This window comes from Papaver somniferum, chromosome 6 (genome assembly GCF_003573695.1).
Source record: "Papaver somniferum cultivar HN1 chromosome 6, ASM357369v1, whole genome shotgun sequence".
NCBI lineage: Eukaryota > Viridiplantae > Streptophyta > Magnoliopsida > Ranunculales > Papaveraceae > Papaver > Papaver somniferum.
In genome coordinates, this window is record NC_039363.1 from 165965870 (window position 1) to 165986045 (window position 20176).

Here is a 20176-nt window from a genome sequence, read left to right on the forward strand (position 1 = left end):
ACTTGTAAAAACGCACGAGGCATCATATCATACAGGTATCTGCTACAAAAAGAAAAAAAGGCTTCTTCTTGAGAACATGAACACCTCATCGTAAGTATCTTTAATGCTCCAAGCACTTCAAAACATAGAAGCCTTTTCCCAGGGCAAGCATCATGAATTTAAATCATATAGTGAACCACTGACTTGAAGGACACATTCAATGCGAAAGTTGCTAAATCCTAAAAACTAAATTAACAAGGCATCAGGCAAGAAATCTATACAAACCCTCCCTCTCTCCACACTAACTAAAGAAAAGGCTGCAACAAACGGCTACTGCATGAGCAGTTTACACAATGATCATAATCACCATACTATTCTGTTGAGACAATTATTATTATTACTCTTATTATTAGAATGTGAACACTTATTATTGCTCATCGAGTGGATCAGACTTCTTGGGAGAGGAGGATCGCTTGGCTAATACAAGTGGCCATACATGAACATATGCTATCAGGCTAGTGTAGCTCTTTTGCCCTTAGCATCCCTTGCCTGCAGGAGAAAGAAATTATTGTTACAAATGGTTGGAAGCAACGGAAAGTTATGGGGTGTGTTGTATTTCATTCTGATTGTTGACTGTTTTAAGAGAAAGAAAAGAGATGAGGAACCTGAGCAGTAACAGATTTCTTTGAATCCAAAAACTGATTGTAGATGGAGAACAATCTTCGCTTTTCAGACTCGGAAACAGATGGCCTAGCTCTTGATGCAACGGTCTGTAGAAGCTTATTGCTGATTACTGGGATTTCCCTAGGATGATGATGATGTTCACTGCCACTAGCGGAACTAGTGTCACTTTCCAGGAGCTCATGAACTGATGCCAGTTGTGCATCTGAGAGGAGAGCTTGGAGGTCAGCACCGCTTAAACCCTCAGTCAAAGATGCTACGGCATCCAAATCAACGTCACCAGCCAAAGGAAGCTGCAACCAAAACATAACTTGCGAATGTAAAAATTGCCAAACTAAATATATAAGCTCAAGCATAACGTCCTAAAGCATCATAGATAGTTACAGCACAAACCACTCAAAAAGACAATGCTCATTGTTTTAGCACCTCATGGATTGAACATATGAAAGGAAGGATTTCCAGTTTCTTTTTACACGTATATTTGATCGGGTCTGATGAGTTTCGAACTCATTCCTTCAGTTATTTTAAATATGGTTTAACTCACACTTTATAGAGAAATCACATGAACGGAAGTCAAAATAATACATGGCTGCATTCTGATAAAACACGAGTGGAAGTCAGATAGTACAAGAGACATAAAACTCCACCACAAAAAGCCACCCTTGGGTCAGTTTTAAGATTTCGTCCAGAGTTAGCATGTTCGCAATCAGAAACAGAATTTGAAGGAGAAGATGTTGATCGCAAAGTTTGAAATACGTGATGCTTTGAGTCAGCAGTATATTCAGCTTGCTCTATGAGAAGAAATATCAGCTGATCCAAAGTTGACCTATGCTGAATGTGCAAAGATTAATTGTCAAGCGTGCAGCACAATCCGTTTGTGTCTTGCGAAAGATCAAAAGTACCATGTGATGAATGAGACCGTAGCTTACCTGTTGTTGAAGAGTCGGGAGGATAAGTATGTGATGAAAAGCATTTACGAACCGAATTATGATGCAAAATAGGCTTTTCAGGTTCAACAAGAAACCAGGAAGTTCATGATGAGAAGTGTCGCCAGATTGGAAAGCCTTATTTGCATCATATTCCTCACATGGTATTTTAGATTTTTTGTGTGACACAAACGGATTATGTTGCATGCTTGACAGTTGATCATTGTCCAATCAGCCGAGCAAAAAAAAAAAATCATTGTCCATTCAGCATCGGTCAACTTTGGATCAGCTGGTTTTCTGTGTAACAGATTGTTGACTCAAAGCATCACATACTTCACACTGCCACATGGTAAAGTTGTTTTTACCATCGAGTTTCTGAATTTCAAACTTCGCATTCGATATTGACTTCCAGTTTGACATCTTTACATTCCATTTTTGTTTCTGATTGTGAACAAGCTAACTGTAGACGAAACCCTAGAACTGGCTTTAATACCAGTTTGTTGTGCTCAAGCTTAGCTACTTCTCAAACACCCCAAGACCTTATACCAGAAAGTCAGAAACAATAAAAAATTATGCGGAAATTAAACAAGAACACAGAGTACTGTGGTTCGGCGATGTGCCTACTCCACTGCAGCAAAATAAACTTCTTATTCAAAACCAGAGAATAGACAACTTCTTTTTCACACCCGTCAGAGTTCACACAATACAAAAACTAAAGGGTTATGGCTCCTACCTATAGGCCTAGACGTAAACTAGAATCTGCCTAGAAATAGAAGTCTTTATAGAGAATAAATTCCTAAAACAACTAGAAATAAGATTCCTGAACAACTAGAGTCGGTTCAATACTGGTACAAGCCAATATCAGTTTTGTGTTCCCTAAAATAGAGCCTACATCTAACAATAAGAACAATGCATGATGAGCTCGCTGCTACAAGGGAGAGGACGTAACGTTACTTGGTAAGATGTTGAGATCCTAAAGTAAGAGAGCACATGGATTTACATATCCTAGAGGAACTGGAGTTTTTACTAATTGACTCCTAGAGACTGGAAAGTGGTGTTAGAAATATTATGGTGCCAAGAAATTGGCACCAGTACCAGTTGTTATTGACATGTCATTGTTTCTCAACAGAGTTGGCAGCTGCAGGAACATAATGTAATCACCCATTTGGAAGAGGAAAGAAAATACACAATGCAACCTCAAGCTTAGTAGCAAAGATAAAAGTGCACCATTTGAATAACAGACCAACCTTTCTGGAAAGAACTGTTAGAATATCCATCCGCTCACGCCGTGAAGGGAAATCACAGAAAAGAAGACGATCTAGCCTTCCAGGTCGCAGTAGTGCAGCATCAAGTAAATCTGGTCGACTATGCCGTCACGGAGGATAAGAACATTATAAGTAGATGCTCCAAGTAAATAAATAAAAAAATAGCTAAAAAACATTACATGCATGTTTTTAATGCAATGTGTTTGGAATTATATGGGAGGATTTTGATTGTGAGGCAAGGATGTAATAGGTGAATGTGCCTTTCCTTACAAAATCCGATTCTCCGTATGCTAGCCACAGGTTACACAAATTAGCAAAAAATTCGAGACTTATCAGTTTCTACAAACCACGCACCGCAACCTTACTGACACATTAACACTTTCGCATACTGGCATAAAACGAACACTAGTAGACTAAAAATTATCAAGCAGACTAACCTAGTGGCAGCAAACACGAAAACCCCAGTCAAGACTTCCACACCGTCCAGCTCAGTCAGCAGCTGCAAGAATATTTTTTTTTAAATGAGATAATTGTGAAGACCAATTTAAAGCATGGTTGTTATGATCCAGAGGAAAGAAACTAACTTGGTTAACCACACGATCAGTAACTCCGGTATTATCATGACCTCTCTTAGGAGCAATGGAATCAAACTCATCAAAAAATAGAAGGCAAGGTGCTGCAGCAGCTGCTTTCGAGAAAACATCCCGGACCTGAAAACAAAAATATATACATCGGGATTCAGAACCTAGATCATTCCCTATTTGCAAACTGAAAAAATGCTTATGACCCATTGAGAACTTAAAAGGTGCTAATTTTGAATGTGGATAAGGTCTGTATTCCTGGCCAGTGATGCCTTCATCAACCAAACTTCCATTGGTTTAGCAATATTAGACTTTGGGCTGACCTCTTAAACCCGCCATTAATTGTATAATATTAGACTTTGGGCTGACTTCTTAAACCCGCCATTAACTGCTAAGTCTGCTATGTCCATGAAACCATGAGCCTTTAGTAGGTCCACACATATGTAAAGTTCTATGTACTGGTTAGGAAAAAAGCGCTATAGCATCATATAAATGATAACACAGAACGGATTTATTTGCATAGATCAACCAGATATCACAAATTACTTAATGGATTTTCATTAGGTGTAATAATAATAATGAAGAAGAAAAAAATAACAGTTGCAGGTGACTTACAGCTTGCTCAGAAGCACCAATATACTTGTTCAGCAGCTCTGGACCTTTCACTGATATAAATCGTAACGAACACGCAGCAGCAGCAGCACCAACAATGTGTGTTTTGCCGCAACCAGGAGGACCATATAAGAGAACATTAGATCTCAACCTTAATGGAGCTTGCGCGAAGATGGTAGGAAACTTCGAAGGCAGTTCAATCATCTGATATTGAAACTTGCAAATGAGAAACTAGAGATACTGAAGATATGAATTTCTTGAATACAGAAATGCAATAATTAAGAGTAGGCTGACTGTTATTAGATAAATTAACAGGCTGACCCAAAACCAGATTGTGAGTAATATGAAACTTTCTTAGTAAGTGACGTAATATCTAAAGGTCACGAAATGTCTCAAATCATAGTGGTTGAGAAATCTTGAACTTTCAACTTACAGAACGTCGAGTCTACACAAATTATTTAACCTTGTAATACAGACAATAGTACTCGGCAAACAAAATTACAAACAGCTAAGTAATTACATAGTGTTTAACAATGAGAATAACAAACTGAAATTGACCTAAGAACTGCGATGATTTTATAACATCTATAGCTACTTTGATTTACTCATCTCATGTTAGCCTGTCAGGGATCTCAAATTGCTTTCTATATTCCATGACCAACTTCCAAGCTCAAATGTTAAAGGACAGAAACCATAAGCAAAACGAGTATCTTCTTCAGATGTCAAAAGTTAATCATTCGTCAGTTCTCCAACAAAGCTAACTTGATCTGCAAGGCTTATACAGATAGTGAGTAGGACAAGAGGTATTTTACCTCTTGAATAGCATTGCGGATGTCTACAAGTCCACCAACATCATCCCAACCAGTACGTCCACCATCTGATGCGGATTTCGTAACGCCACGCATTGCTACTGGAAGGAAATCATGCATAGCTTGTAAGAAATCTTCCCGTATTAAAATAGGTCTATCATGCTCCTCCATAGCAGACTGAGACGGCAAAAAGCGACCAACAGCGGCATGAATAGCTCTATCAACCAATATTTCCTGAAAGCCAAGGTTTTGAGAAAACCACAATATAAGGATTTCTTAGAAAACATTTTATGATCAGCTGTAAGTCTTTAAGTAGTTATGTAAAAGACAAGACAACTGAAAGAGTGTGCAGACACGTACTATCGTCAAACAGTTTAGCAAGGGTTCAGATGAGCCATTTCCATCACAAACATTTCATAAATTCCGATCCTACCATATTTTAATAATGTCAGGTATTTGAGAGTAAGTTCTCCTTATTGTGTACATTCACATCATACCATATAATATCACAAAATGCAACACAAGCAACTCATCATACTGAAGTGTTTGGCAACAACAATGTGTAGAATTGTAAGATGTATTGCACTCTTTTTCATCACTTCAATCACTTTTCAAAGTTCATTTCTAGTTAATATTTGATTAGAACGGCCATTAAGCCCTTTAAAATGGAAATGATTCTGAAAAATTATGGTAACATGCTAACATGACCTTGGACCCAACATCATGCATGGTGACATTCTATTTGGCTAGCGATACATTGTTTCCTGTTAATGCCAGCCGCCGGCGTCCACACAAATGGTGGTGAAGCAATGTCTTAACTGTTCGATGCATTCTCTCCTGGTGACTAGTAGTATCTGACACACCCTGAGCGAGTCACAGTGCCTAAAAACTGTAATTTACCTACCAAAGATTTTATTTTGTTTCAGTATGTCAAGCAAGCCAAAAGTTTTGATTTCCTCCCTAGTAATCCGTTATTTAAAGAAAAAAAGGAGAGTTTGATATGTTCAAGTTCAACTCAATGGGGACAGCTGGATAACATCATTTTTGGAGATTCTCAAGAAGACTTAGCGAAGACCTTGTCAAGTACTGACACAGTACAAATTTAATTTTTTCCATCAATATCAAAGCCAATTTTCAGGACAACTGAGTTAGTCATATTGTATTTGAACTATTGAAACTGCAAATTATGTATCATAAACAATTGAAACATCAAGTAAAAAAGAAAAAAAACTGGTATTTCTTATTAGAATTTGTTTTACAAACAATATAGATTAATATTTGCCTCTGCAATTGACAGCTTCAACTCTGAACTAAAATTTCACATTCGGTCCTTGAACTACACTAAAGGGACAAAACAAAAGCTCCCTTTATGAGAAAAATAGAGGAACTTAAGAGTTTAAATTTTTTCACTGATTACATCTCAGTTTAGGAAGTCTAAACATGGTTTGTTTGAATAATTGGCATACTGAGCAAGCCTAGTCTTGGTACAGGTGAATTATAAGTGACTAGGTATTTAGTAGTCTCACTTTTGGGGACTTGAATGTGGGCAGTTATACTAGAATTACTATCTGTAGGTTTAGATAGCACGAAGCCTGTAACAGGTAGATGCAATAGCTGTTCTATATATTGCTTGACTGAATGATTTAGATTTAGATTTAGGTTATTAGCTCCTCATGTTTTGCGCAACAAATCTCCTTTAGTATAATCTAATACTTTGTTAAATTAAAATTAAGTTACTAATCCGTATTAAGGTACGTTTATTGTTTAATCATGCACTAAAGACTAGGTTAAGGTTAAAGCCAGATAAGGTAAATATAAGTAGGAGCTGTTCCATGTACCCATGAGGTGTCTCTCCAACTCATGATGGAAAGGTTAGAGAGACATGTCACAAGCATGACAAGGACTCCCTTCTTCCCTCGTACATTCTTAAAGAAAATCAGTTTTATCCATCAACTCTAGTGTGAGGAAATAGAAGTAGAAGTCCAAGCCAATCCTAATAACAAGTCTACCTATTTCTTCTGCTAAATCAGTTCATGATAGTGTTTAACCTTCATATCATGTTTGGTGCTGCATGTGGAATATGACTGGTTATATGTGTTGTGGAGTTTGTCAATACTAGGATAAAGCTTATTTTCAGCATAAGGTTATCTTTCAAATCATGCTCAAGCCTATGCTGTGATGATTATGGAGCTGAATATCCAACATATGTGGCACAATTAAAAGCCAGTGCAGTATAGAGTTCGTTGAGAATGATACTGCTACTCCAGTTTGGTATGTACCTATTCCCACAAATACCAGATCAAGAATCTAGGCTAGCTATTGGATCTGCAGTTGAGGGTTTTATGTAATCTATGTCAATACCCCTACAGTCTCGTAAAATCATGATATACTTGCAATGAGCTATGAAGTATAATAATGAACACAGCAACTCAATGTTGTATCACAATCTAATTCACTAAAAAGTAACATGGTAGATGTGTAAATTAAGAATGACGTGTATAATGCAATATGATAATCATAATACGGTGAAACTTATGAAAGCACAAATTTTTACTTCATTAAAAGTCGAATAATACCAGATCATATGCATCATATCCATCACACTTGGAGGCGACATCAAGCAGGATATCTTCAGAACATTGCAACGAACGCTTGTAGATTTCATGCTTTAGTATGGCTCCACGTTCTGAAACAGTTGGAGCTGGCAGCTCCACGTGGAAATCAAACCTTCCTGGAGAACCAAATCAAAGACTTATTAATATCCAACTATGTATATTGCTCTGGTTCATTGATCTGCCTTTATTACAATATTCTTCAATGGGAATGTTCTAAATTTTAGTTGCCTAGCTAGTCAACCTGAAGAGCTTAGGGACTGGGGTAAATTTCCGAGAGACTGTGCACAAGCCAGAAAACCAACAGGGCCAATTCCACAAGAAGTCTGCCTCTTTTCCTGAATATATCCAGTTTACCAAATTGTAAGAAAAAGGAAATGACATCCATGCAGGAAAAACTTAAGCACTATTAAATCAGCAATTGTGGTAGAATCAATCAAGAGGAAAATAAGTGTTACCGCATATTCATCCATCAGATCTGTAAGAAATTCTATGAATGCAATGGTGGAAGATGACTGTTGAGACCCTTCAGAGTCTGACGGAGATGACACAATACTATCAAGATCATCAAGTATGACAACAGACGGAGAATGGTCGAGAGCTTCAGATATATATCCAGAGATCGCTTCCTGAATCTTAGGCAGCTTTTCTAAGGCAAGCGAAGAACAACTCACAAAAACACTGCACATGAAAGTTTCAGTCAGAAAAACCAACATAACCTCAGTCGTTCGAACTGGCAACGTCTTTCTCACAATTAAAAATAAGAAAATATAGAAAAGGAAAAATACAAATAAAAATGCCATACATGTGTGCGAAAATATCCGGATGCTCTTCAAAAGACTTGGCGACAGCAGTCACTAATGATGTTTTCCCAGAACCCTAGTAAAAAGACGACGGAACTCACAGAAAGTTCAAATCTTGATAAATAATTTATTCAGATAGAGAATGGTGTATCAGTGCCACCACTAATATATAGAACATGAACCATAGATATTTTATGATCTATCAGAAGAATTTAGGTGGACAGGTTGTTTTCTTATTTTTCAAGGAAAAGTGTGGTCGACAAGTAAGTGTAGCCATATACGAAAACATAAGAGTTAGACACAAACTAGCAGTCTTATCAATGACTCGAATAATAAGATGTCCCAAGCAACTTGATTATACTTTGGGCTTGAATGATGGAACTTTGCCTATACAATCCGACGTCGAACAGAGCATGGGTAATCTGAAGCTATATCAATGTATTATTCTCATTAAGTCAATTTTAAGCACACCGTCAGTTTACTCCCTCACCTAGTCGTGGGCTTCGAACTCATTGGGTATAAATGATGCATTGTGAATTAGACATTACTGAGGTACTGCACTGTAATAATACATGACTACGGCAGCACTCCAATCATGGTTGACTTTTCGACTCTTCCCTTCTGCATGTATTACGTTGAACATTTAATTATACCTCAACAGGTCCATGAGCATTGTCCATCACTCTAAACTCTCCCTCTTATCTCTGCTAGAAGAACTGTTTACCCAGAACTCACTTTTTACTTATTTGTTATGCATTTAGGTTTACACAAAACCCAAGGTAATTTAAAACCACGGGAAACTTACAAATAGGTACAGTGCACTTTTTGCTGATTTCTATATGTACATACTCATAGTGTAACATATATTACATTGAAGAGTTGGACCTAGATATGCACATACATTTATAGATAGATAGACAGAAATATCACCGATATTAAGTTCTTCTCTAAACTCTCTTCCATAAAGCATGCCATAATTGAGCTAGGAAATAGATATATGAACTCACTGGCGGTCCATAGATGAGAACATGCCCAGGAAGAGGAAGCGTGTAACTGTTGAACAATATCCCAGAAGTTGGTGATAACAGCACTGCTAAACCTGCATCAAAAGGAAAAGCTGAAGTCCACAGGTAGACTGATAGGAGTTTATCACCATTTGATCTCAACTATCATTGTATAATTAACAGGGGTTGGTCTCACGAAAATATTAAAAAAAAAAATTACAGTAGTAAGGGCACCCATGTCGATGTCAAACATGATAGGCATCGCACAAGGTGAGCTAGAAAAGGTAGAACTTGAACAAGATCAATTTAAGACACTAACTTGACTCATTGACTCAATTCATTATATATTAGTTCTAATTTGTTTTGTTAGGATCCAAATTTGTTGCATGCTCATGCAAGATTATATATAAACAATAACTATCTACATTATGTTAAAACACAATTATGTGCCAGTATCCAAGACATATAACACTGTCGTGGGTCTGACAATGTATGGGTGTTTAACATGGCAAATATATATAAACTGGAGCCTCCTTGTTGCGAAGTATGAAACCCACAAGATAAATAGATACTGGAGATGCAATTCATGTTCAAAAGAGATAGAAGTGTAAAAATACATACGATAAATAATTTCTGAGGCAGCCTTTTGCATCCAGCTTAAAGAAGAAAGAGTTGAACTGAAGTTTTTCTCAAAGAATTTCTCCTTGACTGAATCAAGATATATAGGATCTCCCAAATCCATCTTTGCAAATGATAATTCAAGGTGATTGAGATTGTCCATGCTGTTCTTGTCATCTTTAAGGGAAAACTCGTAAATCCCAGGTCCACCATTAGGAGAAGATTCAGCTGAATTAGCCAATAGATATAAGAGTTCAATTGGAGGTTCTTCAGTCCTAGTTCTACCTTCCCCAGAACCGTCAATTGATTGTTGCTCCTTTACATGAGTCCTAAAACTAGAATTCAACACTTCAAAGTGAAGCAGTGTTTCGGTTCCCAAAACCAATGAATTCACGTCAATTCCTGTATTTGAGATAATTGCTTCGAGTTGTGCACTAAACCATGCATGAACAAGACCTTGCTGAGGCCTCACGTTATCAGACTGAGGTTTAGTCTCTTCGACTTCACATTTCGGTGACTCCCGAGAAAGAACAGCAGTAAGCTCTTCATATATTGAGAAATCAGGAATTCCAGAATCAGTCAACAAATTCGAACTCGAAGACATGCTTCTGCTCCTACTTTTTCTACGGCTTTCAATCAAACCCATATCATCCTTCTTATTAGTAGTACCACTCTCGCGCAACTTGAACTGACAAGGAGACAGTTTCAGCAAAGAACTATTGCTCCGTGTAATGTTGCTGCATTCTTTGATATAAACCCCTGCACGTAAAAGTATTCAGATCTGTCAAGAAACAATTTGTCCGAATAATTGACATGGTGGGAACCATGGAACAGAAAATAGGTCACATCAAATGCATTTTGATCCAAAAGGTGTTTTCATTATCTCCTCAGGTTTTATCTTCCTGGCTTGCCATGATCATTTGTCTCATTTATGTAGAGTAACAAATCAAGGGAAAACATTAGATTTTAGTTTAGCACGCCATATCCAACTGAGCGCAATTATCAGATAATCAAAGCAACATACTAAATTTATAGCCATTAGAAGCGACCAGCTAAGGAGATTATTAAAACATACCAATTGAATTATATGTAGACAATAAGCTATGATGACGGCCACGAGATATGTTACACTACGCAACTGATATGCCACATATTCATTTGACCTTTTGTGCTTCTACTTCGGTTTAGCATTTACTTGTTACCAGCCTATTCTCTACTATATTGGAGGTTTAATTTCAAGTTTACACTGTTTTAAGTCTCAGAATTTAAGGTTCAGGCAAAACAGATAACTCCAATGCAAAACGACTTTAACATGTGGCATTTTCATGTAATGGTGCAACTCAGTAATAACCGATAAGAATATCAAACAATTGATGCTAAGATGCTTGATTGTATATAATGATGTAGGAGTGACAAACAAAAGAAAAACTGAAAGTGAAAGTTTCTTGCATCAATCAAATAGTAAAATGCCTGTATTTGGTAAAACTGCAAAGAACTTTTAGGATGCCATGCAGCAAAATTTTCCCACATGTTGACGATAGTCAAGTACCGCAAAAGAATATGATGGATACCAAATTATAATCTATTCATGAGGCGAAGTATACCCAGTACCTAACAAACATAATGGCTTTCGTACAAGTTAAAGAAACTATTAAAAGGTTGGAGCACTAGAGATAAAGATAAACTGTACAATAATAAAGAATACCTGGTAAAAAGACTTACATGAACGTAATCCCACCCGCAAATAAAGCCGGAGGCACAATGGAATCATAATATGGCCCCTGACTACGGATTCCGATAGCAGAAGGCGAACAACTACACATCTAGAAACCTCCTCCGGTAGAACCCCAATTTTTCCATCCTCTGCAATAGAATTGCTTATCTTCCGGGTACTAGTCTTAACAGTCTTCAGGTTATCCTTGGGTGACACTTTAGGTAACAATTTAACCAGGTGGAGATTATCAAAAGTCCATTTTTTTGCTGTATCGGGATGAATAAAGACAAAAGATGTTAGTCCAATGTGCAGGTCAACACCATTGAACTTAGATCTCCAGAATGATTTCCTGCCAGGATCCTGTACGCGTAAAAGTGCCATTCTCACAGATTCTTCTCCCTCTGAACCTTGTACAGGGACATCCTCATGGGAATCAATGTTTTTCTTGCGTCTCTTTGGTGCAACAGCAACTTCAGTTCCTGGCACAAGTTGCACTGACAAATAAAACTCAAATATTAGAAACTAACAAAGGACTTTCAATATAAAGATTCAGTTCACTATAATTTCACCACCGTGACCAAGAAAAGCCTAGACATGACATATTTAACCAATTCACGGGCCAAAAGAAGCCAACCGATAACCAATGAGATAATAATAAATAAATCTTACCTACCGATTTACTAGGAAAAGTTGAAACCACGTGAAAGAGGAGAACAGTATGGCCATGCATCCACAGAGGGAACCTCATCCCTTCATGAACAATACCAACCTGCATTTAGCAAACTATGAATATTTAGTGGCTTACCTAATATGTGATATTTACAGGTTACTAAACCACACTAAGAATGACCACAAATGTTAATGCAAAATCATGAAAGACTCAAATTATCTCCAATAACTTCCTGTCAGTATCTAAGAATAAGATTTTGACAGTGTTGCACGTGCCGTGTGCCAAACAACACTGTCCTAGACCTAGTCTCTAAAACTGAAGAGATCTCTCCTTGTCTCTGAGCTCTAACTAATTAAAGACTCACATTTAGAAAGATTTCATGTTTTAACAAATAAAATCACCACAAATTTTAGAAGATTTGAATGTATTCTTTTGCAACAGGCAGGCAAGGATATTTTATTAGAGTAACTTGTCTATAACCCAATCTCACCAGGCCACACTTGTCAGTAGTGAAACTCCCCTCCCTCTAAAATTTGTATAGAAACCACAGAGAGAGAGAAAGAGAAAAACACGGTTTTTAATGTATTTTGACAGCATCTTGAGCATGGAATACAAAAACTCCGAAATTGAATGAGCAGTGTTCAGGGAGGTATACATAAAATAGACCAGGATTGCAAAAAAGAGACATAAACTTGTTAGCTGAAATGAGATTTTGAACAGGTAATGACAGCCAACACATTTCCAAACCGTTTTTCCCTCCTTCTAAAAGGATTTTCATGATGATTCTTAGGTGATATAGAGAATGGAATCGAACAATCTAATCCAGATTTTTTCAGGAAAGCTCATCTAGCTAAAAGGGGTCTGCCATACAAAATCAGAAACGGTATACTTAATTTAACCTGCAAACTGCTATAACTTATCTTGTTGAACTCGTAATCCATAAACGAACAACCAATGATTCTCATCATAGAGCAAGAACTACATTTGTCCAATGGGATACTAAATGAAAATGATATTGCCATTGTCTTCAAGATTGAACTCCAATTTTCTTAGAGATTAGAATGTCTAAGGTAAAGCATGTCTTAATTAGTCTTTCCCAGTACATGAAAATAACAAATGTTATGGGTTTTGCTCTTTCTTAAAAATGTAACATGACTTCAACAGGAATAGATACTTCTATTAAACATTAGCTTACCTGCTTCAAAATTGCCAATTCGGCATGTTCTGCATTAAGTTCCAAAACTTCCCAATCATCTTCGTTGTAAGGTTCAATCACAACTAATGTAGCTTTTGGCAAATTAGCAGCAGCTCTAACTTTCACTTTAACACCATCCGGTAATGAAATGCATTCTGCCATTTGCTGAGCAATCTATCAAAAAAAAACAAAAAAAAGAGACAATTAGAATTCGTCACATGAAGAAAACAAAAATTAGGGCACAGAAAATAAATTAGTACCTCAATAGAAGAAGAGCTGGAAGCAGAACCAGACCAAGCAACATGCCAAAGCTGTTCATCATCTTGATGATGCTGAGATCGAAGCTCAAGAGATAATACAGGAGGTAATGAACCAAAAGAGCGAGTTGATTGAAGAGTTTGGATGAGTGAAAGTGGGAGCGAAACAAAACAGCTATCAATTCCACTGACTACTCTCACATCCAACTCCATTTTTTTTTTTTTGTAATTCCAAACCCCTCTTTGATTTTCGGTGAGTTAAACTGTTAAACTGAGATAGAGAGAGAGCTTTAGAGAAGACTGAGAGTGTGACGTTGGTGATGAAGCAAGACCTCCGCCTACACACGTAACCTAATTTGGCTCTGCAAATTCATTAAATTGTGTGTCTCATAGGGGGGTAAGGTCAATTCTAGCATAGAAAAGGATGATCATGAGACTTCCTAGACTGAATATTTTTTTAGTCTCCCGAGGTTGTAAGAGATTTACATCATCCGATATCTTTTTGCTCTATTTTTTCTTTTAATACTATCGCAGAACTATGGTTAGGCTTAGTCATATAGTGTGCTAATCTAGCCGTTAGATTAGCGGTCCATGTCAGCTAGGATAACTTTCTAGGTTCCGTGGCAGTGTTAATCTGGCATGCTAGTCGCAGAATCAAGCAGCGTTCACCACTGAATGACTCAGTGCAACCAATCTCAGCCATCAGATCAAAAATAAATTTAGATGTGCTGAATCATACCAGGTAAAGGTGATTTTTGTGGCGATGAACCATTCAGCGCAACTATCTCGATGGTAGTTTTTTTTTCTAAATCACGAAATTTTATTATCAAAATAGTCAAAATTACAACTTTCAATGAGGCCAAGACATCTTAGTCTAAGACCCAATTTGTAACAAAAGCCCAGCAGCTAAGCCCATTAAATGAGCTATAACGAGTATCAAGGCCTACAACAGAATTAGAACTCAACAGAGCGAAACAAACATCAACCAGTACATCACTTTTTTCAGGAGCTGAACCTAAAGTAAATACCATCTTCACATTCCAACTGATTCAGAAAGTCTGGCTTGTCCTCATAGTATAGAACAGTTCCTCTTGCAAGAAGTACACCCTGTTTTGCCATCTTATCAGCAGAAAAATTGATTCCTATATGAGTGTGTGAATTGAATTCTTGATATGTATTTTCTAATATTGTTCCATCTATTCACAACAATCCAAGGTATTCCACCATTGTTGAAAGCTAGCAAAATTGCTTTAGAATCAAGACTGAAACATACATTCTCATACCTTTTCTTCACTGCCCATTCACCAGCAACCACCAAAACCATTACTTCTGCCAAATAGTTAGTTGTAATGCCCAAACCACCAGAAGCTGCACCCAAGCATCCACCACTTTCATTCCTTGACACAAATCCAAGCCCTGCAAATGCACAGTTATACCATACTTCTTGAATTGCACCACTTTTACCCTTAACAAATTTCAGAACATCTTCAAAATTTGAAGGACTTGAAAAGTAAAAGATCCCTCCCAGCCAATGCCAAATTTTAATGCCCATAATATATGATCCATTGTATCTTGTGCATTACCACATAAATAGCATTTTGAGACTGTCAAGAAACCTTTTTTCTTACAGTTCCCACAGTAGCACAAGCTCCTCTCAAGATTTTCCATATATTTGTAGAGGTATAAGGATGTACACATGGATTCCAGATTTGCTTTATCCAAGGAATCACATGATACTTTTTTCTTATCTGTTGAGCTGCACTGGCAACAGAGAACTTGCCATTTAAATCCTTTTCCCATACCAACTTGTCAGGACCACCACCAATTGTTGGTACTTCATTCTTCTCAAAAAAATTAAACATTTGCTCAGGAATTTGCCACACACTTTCGCTGCTAGTTCATATGCAAGCAAATGCTAGGAGAAAGAACTAGTGTTAACAAATAGTAAACACTTTTTTTTTTAATTGCAACACTTTTTGGGATAATCTAGTAGCCAAATCTAGCCTTTTTACCATTAATTACAGGAAGTTAACAAGATAAAGAAGGAAAAAGAATGTTATACACTTTTTGTATGATTTATATAAGGAAGCTAACAAGAATGTTATACACTGTCGCATTCATAATATGAAGGAAAAAGATTGGGATCTCTTTTGTGTATATGGGCCTCCTGAACAAAACAAAACGATAGAAATAAATTTTGGTTGCATCTTTCTCGGTTTGCTACTAATTTGGTAAATCCCTAAAGTATTTGGTCATCAGTTGCTAAATAAGGCTTATCAATTAATATGAAAATTGATGAAAATTAAGATTGTTTGTAGGGTCAAATGATGAGAGCATAGTACCTCAAACATGAAGGATTTTGGGAAGTGAATAAACCGCACATATGTTCTTCAACATGGGTTACAATGCTCACTGTTAGAAAAAATATGAGAGATGCCTATTGCTATTATTGGAAATGGTTATCATGTTACGATATGGAGAGATCCGTGGATTACAAGGTTACAATCAAATATTCCTGAGAAGATTGAAAGCATGATCGACGCTCCAACCAAGGTTCATGATCTGATTTCAAAGAACCCCAAAAGATGGGATGAAGTGAAACTAAGGCATCTACTCAACCCTATTGAGGTGAACAAAATCATGGAAATTCACATCCCAAATGATCAAGTGGACAACATCAAGGACAAGTTATCATGGACTCATCACTCTAATGGTAAGTTCTCGACTAAGCCCTTCTTGAAAACTCTTCGAACTAGGTTACCTTCTTCCTTCTTGATAATTCTGATTTTGCTTTTCCATGGAAGAAATGTTGGACGGTCAATGTATTTCCATCTAAAATCCAAGTTTCCCTTTGGATATTGTTGAAGAATGGGTTGGTGGTTGGTAGTAGAATGGTGAAAATTTCAAATGGAATTAACGGCGACTGTAGACTCTGTCACAAGGCTTTAAAGACTGGGACCACCTCTTTCTGCAATGTGTATCCTCTCAGGACATTTTATTTTTCTCCCCAATGAGTCTCAGAATTGTTAAGTCTCGCTTTTCTTTGTTCGTGATTATATTTCAAAATGGCTATATGATAAAAATATTATGCCACGTTAAATATGGGGGGTTACCTATTTTGGTCCATCTGGAAACTTAGAAATAATATCACCTTTAATGGCGGTTCCTTGAACTTTCAATCTGCTATCAGAGAAGGACTTTACTGGTCCAATATGAAGTTAGAAGTGCAGAGCACAACCATGTTACCTACTGAACAAGATCTTTTAGATTTTGCGAATACAGTTTGGAACCCTCCTCCCCTTGACAGCAGTAAAATCAATTTTCATACGGCTGTTTTCCTAAGGGTTATGTCTGCGCGGCGATTGCTAGAGATAGTAAATCTGTATTTCAATGGGAACGAACCAAATAGCTGAATTTTAGTAGACCGGTTGAAGCTGAAGCTTATGGAGCACAGACTGGTATTGAACTTGCTATAAGTTAGAACTTTAGAAATGTTATCTTGGAGGGTGATTCTGTTACAGTGATCAACTGCTTGCGTTATAATAATATTGAGTTCCCCTGGCATATAAGAAATATCATCAACTCCATTAGATATTACTTCTTTATTCACTACACGAAATCAGGGAATTTGTAACACCCGATTTTGTAACGGATATTTTTTAAGTAACGTCGTATCGACGTTGGTAACTTTGTAACGTTGGATAATCGTTGCAATAATTGGTATATGTTACAGAGTTTCGGGAGGGTTGTGCGTAATTATATTTCTATCCTCAACTTAAAATGCCAAGTTACATTATTACCCTCCAATACTGCTATTAGCGCCTCTATTACTACTATGAGCTCCCAATTTCATCTCACACTCAAGGTCTACCCAGCCTCCCAACGATTTTGGCTTTTTTCTCCAACATTTTTTCCCATTATAACTCTTCATTTTAATTACCGAAAATCAAAACAAAATTAAAATCCGAAAACAAAATTAAAATCATCTGAAATTAGTTTTTCATTTAATATGTCTAGAAGTTGGGAGGTAGATAAACAACTTAATGCGTTGATAGCAAAACGGTTGAGACATTACTACATCTTATATCTTTCACTTCCATTTATTTCACACCTCACCGACTTCTTGGTATATCCGCAGTTGGCATTGATTTCACTAGAAAATTCATCAGATTCAATTTGAGATTCAGTTGCAGGAAGCTTCATCAACAAAATTGATTCAACCGATTCTTTTGTGACTCGTCGATTTCATTAAAGATTTAAGCTTAATCGAATTATCCCAGAAGAATTGAGTTTGATTAAAATTTCTGAATCTATCGATTCTCCTGGGTTATCTTCAGCTAATTATTAAGGTTTTCTTTTATTGTTTTCTTAATCGACAGTTTTTAACATCTGGGGTTTATTAGTTTTAGAAATTGATGTTGTTGCGAATTGTATTCTATTGTGGTGTGCTGATAAATTTGTGACATTTTTAGGTTTAGTTGATAAATTTAGGTTACTAAGACATAGTACTTTACTTGTTTGTAGGATGTCAAATTTTGTGGATAAATCTTGGATGCGTATAACAGACATTTATAGCCCAGAATACAGAGAAGGGGTTAGAAAATTCATTGATTTTACAGTGGAAACTATATAACACACCTTTCCCTATTTTATTATTGTTCATGAATCCTTGAAGTTATGGAGAATCCTTGAAGTTATGGAGAATCCACGAGTTTTTGTTGAAACGGAGGAGTTTCGCGAGATTAGGGAATAATAATTATAAAAATCTAAGGATTGTGAGTTGTGGAACCGGCCACGTCTTAGGCATGCCGGCCAGTTAGGTTGCCCGGTCCCGCACACCTCTCCTTATTTTATAATATTATTTCGTGAATCCACGAAGTTATGGAGATTTCACGAGTTTTGCAAAAACAAGGAAAGTTGCTAAAACCAAGGAGTTTTCGTGAGTTCACGAAATAACAAAAAATAAGGAAAATAATGGGAGAGGCACGGACCGACCATGGCTAGGGCACAGCCAGCCGGCCGACTAGTGGGCCTGGCCCTGGGCGTCTCTTATTATTTTATTAATATTTATTGTTTTCTCCTGTTTTGCGAAGGATTCCTCATTATTTCATATTTTTGGACACTCATTCGTGCATCCGGGTGCTCAGTCGTGCATCATTGTCGAGTACACTCGCACCATTTTTATGGGGCTTACTCAGTGATGGTCCAGATGCCCGGTTATTGGGTATTTATTACTGATTTATGAAATTCAGTGGAGAATAATTCATGAAACTGAGCAATAAGATGAGTAGTTATTTATTATCAATCCATAAAATCAGCAATGGATTGGACTACGCATTCAGAATAATAAAATGATAATTTCATCACCATCTCATGGAATCGCAGATTTGGCCATAAAATCGGAGTAATGAAATGAGCGGTGATATTACCATTCCATGGGACCGTGGTGATTCGACCATGAAATCAGAGTAATATCTATTACCATTTCATGAGATCAGCCGTGGATTCGATCATAAAATCGGAGTAATAAAATAAGTTGTGATATTACCATTTCATGAGATCAGCCGTGGATTCGACCATGAAATCGGAGTAACATCTATTACCATTTCATGAGATCAGGCGTGGATTCGATCATGAAATCGGAGTAATACATTTATCTATTACCATTTCGATCATGAAATAGGAGTAATGAGATAAGATAGATTATCTTCTAAGAATTCAATGGTGAATATGACCTAGAATTTAATCTCTTGCATATAGTCAGTATATTAGCGAGTGTTGCTAATGTACCGAAGACGTTTTCTACTATCAACATTTCATGTATGGAGGACCTCCTGAGTTTATACACGGGTCTCTCTACATAGTCAGGAACAGTGAGTATCACCGTCCTGAAGACGTTATTGCTCTCAATCTTACGGAGAACCGCCCAATTGTTCTTCTATGTAGAGGCGAATTCCTCTATGTAGTCAGGGAACAATGAGTGTCACCGGCATCCTGAAGGCGTTAAGCTCTCAATCTTACGGAGAACCGCCCAATTACATTATTCTACATAGAGGCTATGATGAAATGCCCGGTGTCGAACGCTCAGGAGAGGCCTTTCGAGCGACATATGCATCATGCTTCGTAAAACACGAATCTTCACATGGATCCCTGAAGCCGCGTCAGAAACATGCAATATCATGATTTTACGGTTTTGACCTTTGTTGAAAATCCACCATTTACATTAAGTCCCCTGCTTAGTGAGGAACAGTCATGTTCCGCAGTAAGCATTAAATTGTGATTTTCATTCGACGAGATCAGTGGTTGAACTCAGTCTACAAAGGTAGTTTCAGAATCCTCGATTTACCCCAATGATGTCATGTATGAGAAAATGCACAGATGAGAACCCTGATAGTAAGATAGAGTGTCATCCCGTGAGCGTGGAGAGATGAGTCACTGCTGATTTGATTG

General features: G+C 37.2%; 1 protein-coding gene across 2 annotated transcripts; it reads right to left on the reverse strand.

Moving 5' to 3' along the window:
* Nucleotides 1–13: 13 nt before the first annotated feature.
* Nucleotides 14–14211, reverse strand: LOC113290020 (peroxisome biogenesis protein 1-like). 2 transcript variants are annotated; one of them, XM_026539488.1, is made up of 17 exons: nt 13730–14211; nt 13470–13643; nt 12274–12373; nt 11613–12098; nt 9894–10649; nt 9276–9367; nt 8271–8344; nt 7924–8146; nt 7710–7803; nt 7430–7584; nt 4857–5087; nt 4048–4248; nt 3436–3561; nt 3289–3350; nt 2834–2951; nt 645–953; nt 14–528 (listed from the first exon to the last, which is right to left on the reverse strand). In XM_026539488.1, exons 1-17 carry the CDS (start codon nt 13937–13939, stop codon nt 490–492), a joined length of 3450 nt encoding a protein of 1149 aa, XP_026395273.1. In that variant the 5' UTR covers nt 13940–14211; the 3' UTR covers nt 14–489. The 2 variants fall into 2 exon arrangements, with proteins under 2 accessions (XP_026395273.1, XP_026395274.1); XM_026539489.1 differs by lacking the exons at nt 13470–13643; nt 13730–14211 and having other exon boundaries at nt 12278–12373.
* Nucleotides 14212–20176: the final 5965 nt, after the last annotated feature.

Bases quoted from the DNA above. Each gene is read 5' to 3' on its own strand.
- LOC113290020 (XM_026539488.1), bottom strand. From the start codon at position 13,939: ATGGAGTTGGATGTGAGAGTAGTCAGTGGAATTGATAGCTGTTTTGTT. The intron at 7,585-7,709 runs GTTGACTAGCTA...TTGGTTCTCCAG, and splicing joins CCAGTCCCTAAGCTCTTCAG to GAAGGTTTGATTTCCACGTG. The intron at 3,562-4,047 runs GTAAGTCACCTG...TTTTGTTTTCAG, and splicing joins TTGGTGCTTCTGAGCAAGCT to GTCCGGGATGTTTTCTCGAA.